Source organism: Mus caroli, chromosome X, assembly GCF_900094665.2.
Source record: "Mus caroli chromosome X, CAROLI_EIJ_v1.1, whole genome shotgun sequence".
Classification (NCBI taxonomy): domain Eukaryota; kingdom Metazoa; phylum Chordata; class Mammalia; order Rodentia; family Muridae; genus Mus; species Mus caroli.
In genome coordinates this window covers 2,107,396-2,111,930 of record NC_034589.1, presented here as the reverse complement: position 1 = coordinate 2,111,930, position 4,535 = coordinate 2,107,396, and the positions used below count along the sequence as shown (strand labels likewise).

General features: G+C 48.4%; 1 protein-coding gene across 2 annotated transcripts in view; it reads left to right on the top strand.

The window, feature by feature from the left end:
• The window catches only part of Gata1 (GATA binding protein 1), a 16,302-nt gene that overhangs the window by 9,422 nt on the left and 2,345 nt on the right, over nucleotides 1-4,535 (top strand). For both annotated transcript variants that reach the window (XM_021153663.1, XM_021153664.2), the window contains exons 2-4: nucleotides 2,693-2,931; nucleotides 3,379-3,756; nucleotides 3,858-4,003. In XM_021153663.1, coding sequence (XP_021009322.1) covers nucleotides 2,712-2,931; nucleotides 3,379-3,756; nucleotides 3,858-4,003 — 744 coding nt within the window. In that variant the 5' untranslated portion in view covers nucleotides 2,693-2,711. The remainder of the gene's footprint in view (nucleotides 1-2,692; nucleotides 2,932-3,378; nucleotides 3,757-3,857; nucleotides 4,004-4,535) is intronic.

Here is a 4,535-nt window from a genome sequence, read left to right as displayed (position 1 = left end):
ACTGGGAGCAAGAAACAGAGACACTGAGAGAGAAAGCAAGAGGCATAAAACATGCAAAGATGAAACAGTCTTGTGGGGGGAAGCAAGGAAAAGAAAAGAAAAGAAAAGAAAAGAAAAGAAAAGAAAAGAAAAGAAAAGAAAAGAAAAGAAAAGAAAAGAAAAGGAAGGAAGGAAGGAAGGAAGGAAGGAAGAAAGAAAGAAAGAAAGAAAGAAAGAAAGAAAGAAAGAAAGAAAGGAAGAAAGAAAGAAAGATGATCACATTAGAAGGAAGAGGAGAGTCATGGGCAGGAAACTGGAGGCAAAGGCAGAGACAGAAAGGCAAGAAGGAAAAATAGAGGAAGAATGAATCATGGAAAGAGAGAAAGAATTCGAGAGGAAAGAGGGGAAAGGTGAGCTGAGACTTGAGAGAGAGAGAGCAGCCACTGCCCAAATAGGTGGGGATTCTGAGCTCAAGAAGAGGGTGGTGGACTGAGTCAGGAGTGTCTTATCCCCAGCATGGTCCCCCAAGCCTGGGCCCAGCCCTTTCTGATCTACCCATGGGTAGAGGAGATGGTATTCTACTCCCATCCCCCTACAAGTAGAGCCATCAGCCCTTCAGGGCAGAGGCACGGTCTTTGACTCCTTTTCCCTGCTGCCAAGCTGTGTGTAGTAAGGCACATTGAGGATATAAGAATAGTAAGAATTCATGGCTCAGAAAAAGAACTAGGAGGAAGAGGCATTGGGAGTCAGAGGGAGATACAGACTTGGAAAGATTGAGAGATATCCAGGAATACATAGTCTGGAAGAAATACATAGTCTAGGAGAAAGCAAGAGCAGAAACAGAAGGCAAGCTGAGAAAGACACAAAGACATAAACAAATATGAAGATGGGAAGATATTAGAGAAAGATAGACATGGATGGCCAAAGAAGGCAGTGGGGGACACACACACACACACAAATTCATAAAAGCACAGGAAGAGAGAGCAAGATACACCCTAAAAGTCTAGGGAGAGAGCTCTGAGGATAAATTACTTGTCGAATAAGGATCTAATGTGCAGAACCCATACTGACATGGTAGCAGGCACATCTGTGGTTTTAGCACAATTTTAGGGAAATGGGAGATGGAGAAGACTCACTGGAGGTGCACAGACCTGTCCTGGTAAACACAGTGGAAAAATATGAGACCCTCTTTAAAAAGGAAGTGGATGGTAAGGACCAACACCCATGTTTGTCCTCTGACCTCCAGATAGATAGATAGATAGATAGATAGATAGATAGATAGACAGACAGACAGACAGACAGACAGACAGACAGCATAAGCACATAAAGATAAAATCTTTGTTTTCAAAGGTAAAGCACAGAAAGGTAGGAGAAACACAGAAACACAGTCAGCCCTGAAAGGAAACAGGGAGGGAGAGACCCAGGGAGACAGAGAGCTATAGAAAAAGTCATGCAGTGTAGACAGAGGGAAAGGATCGGTGCTCAGCTCTTCGGATATCACCTCCAATAGAACAGATGGGGAAACTGAGGTCTGGGAGTGGTGAGACTCAAAGGTTCCTGAAAACAGACCCTTCTCCCCACCCACCTGTTACTCTTCTCAGAGGAAGCCAGTAGCTTTGGGGTGATTTCAAAAGTTGGGCGGGGATGGCAGAGATAAGCAGCGTGGGGGCAGGAGTACTGACCCCCCCCACACATAGAACAGGGAGGAACTAACGGGGCCCACAGTCTGAAGACACAAGTGAAGTGGGGGAGGGGATAAAGCCGGAAACCACGGGGTTTCTGAGAAAGTCAGATGGCAAGATACAACAGATAGGGATGAAGTTGGGGAGCACAGAAGGGTGAACCCCAAGCTCCTATGGGAGCTGTCAAGGGGTCCAAGGGATCTTGGTCCTGCATTCTGCCTCTGCAGAAGGAAAGAAAAGAAGGGGAAGAGAGAATAAAAAGAGGAAATGGAGGAGGCCTTGAAGAATGGGAGAAAGAGAAGCAAAGGCTTGCCGGAGGAGGAGAAAGAGGAAGGTTAGAAGGAAAGTAAAGGAGGAAGGAAAGAGGAGACACAGAAAGAGGAAGAGAAATATGGTACATGAAAAGGAGGGACAGGAGGAAAGAGGTGCGAGGGAAGGGACCAACAGAGAAAGGAAGGGGATACAAGACAGTGGAAAGAGGAAAAGGGGAAGGAAAGAGGGAAGAAAGAAGACCTGGAGATGAGGAAGATGGGAGGAGGGATAGGAGAGGAAGAAGAGGGACTCAGAGTCAGCAAACAGATGGAGTAGTAGAGGGAAGACAGACAAGAGGCAACAGGAGGATGGGGAGAGATCAGGAGAAGATGGGAGAAAGGGTCAAAGGAAGAAGACAAGAGAGATGATAGCCTAGGGAGGGATGGAAGGGGAGGGGAGAAAAAGAATCTGAGAGCCCTAAAGGAGACACACAGAGTCTCGGTGACAGATTCGGAGAAAGAGAAAAAAAGGAGGGAAGAACCGGGTGGTGGCGCACGCCTTTCATCCCAGCACTTGGAGACAGACACAGGCAGATTTCTGAGTTCAAGGCCAGCCTGGTCTACCGAGTGAGTTCCAGGACAGCCAGAGCTATACAGAGAAACCCTGTCTCGGAAAAAAAAAAAAGAAAGAAAGAAAGAAAAAAGAAAAGAAAAAGAAAAAAGAAAAGAAAGGAGGGAAGAGAACGTTTCTGTGTCTCACAACCCTTTCTGTCCTCACAGGTTCGACCCCAGTGTCCCCATGGATTTTCCTGGCCTAGGGGCCCTGGGGACCTCAGAACCCTTGCCCCAGTTTGTGGATTCTGCCCTGGTGTCCTCACCATCAGACTCGGCGGGTTTCTTTTCCTCTGGGCCAGAGGGTTTGGATGCAGCATCTTCTTCCACTTCCCCAAATGCAGCCACAGCCACAGCATCGGCACTGGCCTACTACAGAGAAGCTGAGGCCTACAGACACTCCCCAGGTAACTGTTGGGTGGCTGCCTTGGCTGGAAGCTGTCAGGGTTGCCATAGAGATGGTTAGCTAGTTCACAGTTCTATAAGGTCATCTTGGAAAGAGTTAGAAGCTCTGTGGATGGGTGTACCGCCCCATTTGTACCAATCCTCGTCTCTGTCTGCCATACTGTAGTGAGTACACAGAGAAGCCAGGCTGGAAGTGTGTACGAAGCTGCCTTATTTGTCACTTGACCTGCAGCCTTTCGGTCTCAATATCAAAAAGGGATGGAGGGGATCGTCCTTGCTATAGTGACCAGAGGGACATAAAACTCAGAAGTCACCCAAGCGGCAAAGACTATTGTAGGAAGACCAGAAAACTAGCCACCATGTTGGGACAGACGAACACCATTTCACTGTAAAAGTAGGACTAGCTAAGGTTTGCTGTTCTTTCCTTTTTCTCTCTACCCCTTTAACAGTCTTTCAGGTTTATCCACTGCTCAACAGTATGGAGGGAATTCCTGGGGGCTCACCTTATGCTAGCTGGGCCTATGGCAAGACGGCACTCTACCCTGCCTCAACTGTGTGCCCCAGCCACGAGGATGCCCCTTCCCAGGCCCTGGAAGACCCGGAAGGGAAGAGCAACAACACGTTCTTGGACACCTTGAAGACGGAGCGGCTGAGTCCAGACCTCCTGACCCTGGGGACTGCACTGCCTGCATCGCTCCCTGTCACAAGCAGTGCTTATGGGGGAGCTGACTTTCCCAGTCCCTTCTTCTCTCCCACTGGGAGCCCTCTCAGCTCAGCAGCCTATTCTTCCCCCAAGTTTCATGGAAGCCTGCCATTGGCCCCTTGTGGTGAGGCTCTCAAAAAGGGACCAGGAGGTTGAGTTGGGCTAGGTGGCTCAAGACATAGCTAAGCTGACTGAGCCTTGCTTCCTTTTCTCTCCATCTACCAGAGGCCAGAGAGTGTGTGAACTGTGGAGCAACGGCTACTCCACTATGGCGGAGGGACAGGACAGGTCACTACCTGTGCAATGCCTGTGGCTTGTATCACAAGATGAATGGTCAGAACCGGCCTCTCATCCGGCCCAAGAAGCGAATGGTAAGTAAGACCACAGGTTGGCCTGATAGGACTGGAGACTTATTCCTGCCCAAGACAAGAACCCATGTTCTCCATCCTACAAGAACCCCATCCAATGCTGGGCAGTGGTGGCGCACACCTTTAATCCCAGCACTTGGGAGGCAGAGGCAGGCAGATTTCTGAGTTCAAGGCCAGCCTAGCCTACAGAGTGAGCTCCAGGACAGCTGAGGCTACACAGAGAAACCCTGTCTTGAAAAAAAAAAAGACTTAAGAACTCCATCCAACTCATACTGGTCCCAGCACTATTATACTTGCCCTCATCCTTATCCTTTCCCCATAGGGGACCATCCATCCCTTTCCTATGCAGGAACCCTGCTACCTACCTAGAACTAGAACTCCCATCCAAGGCCAGGAATTTTTACAGCTTCCCAAGGGATTCTTGTGTTTGTTTTGTTTTGTTGTCTGATTTTTTTTAAAGATTTATTTATTTATTTATTATATGTAAGTACACTGTAGCTGTCTTCAGACACTCCAGAAGAGGGCGCCAGATCTC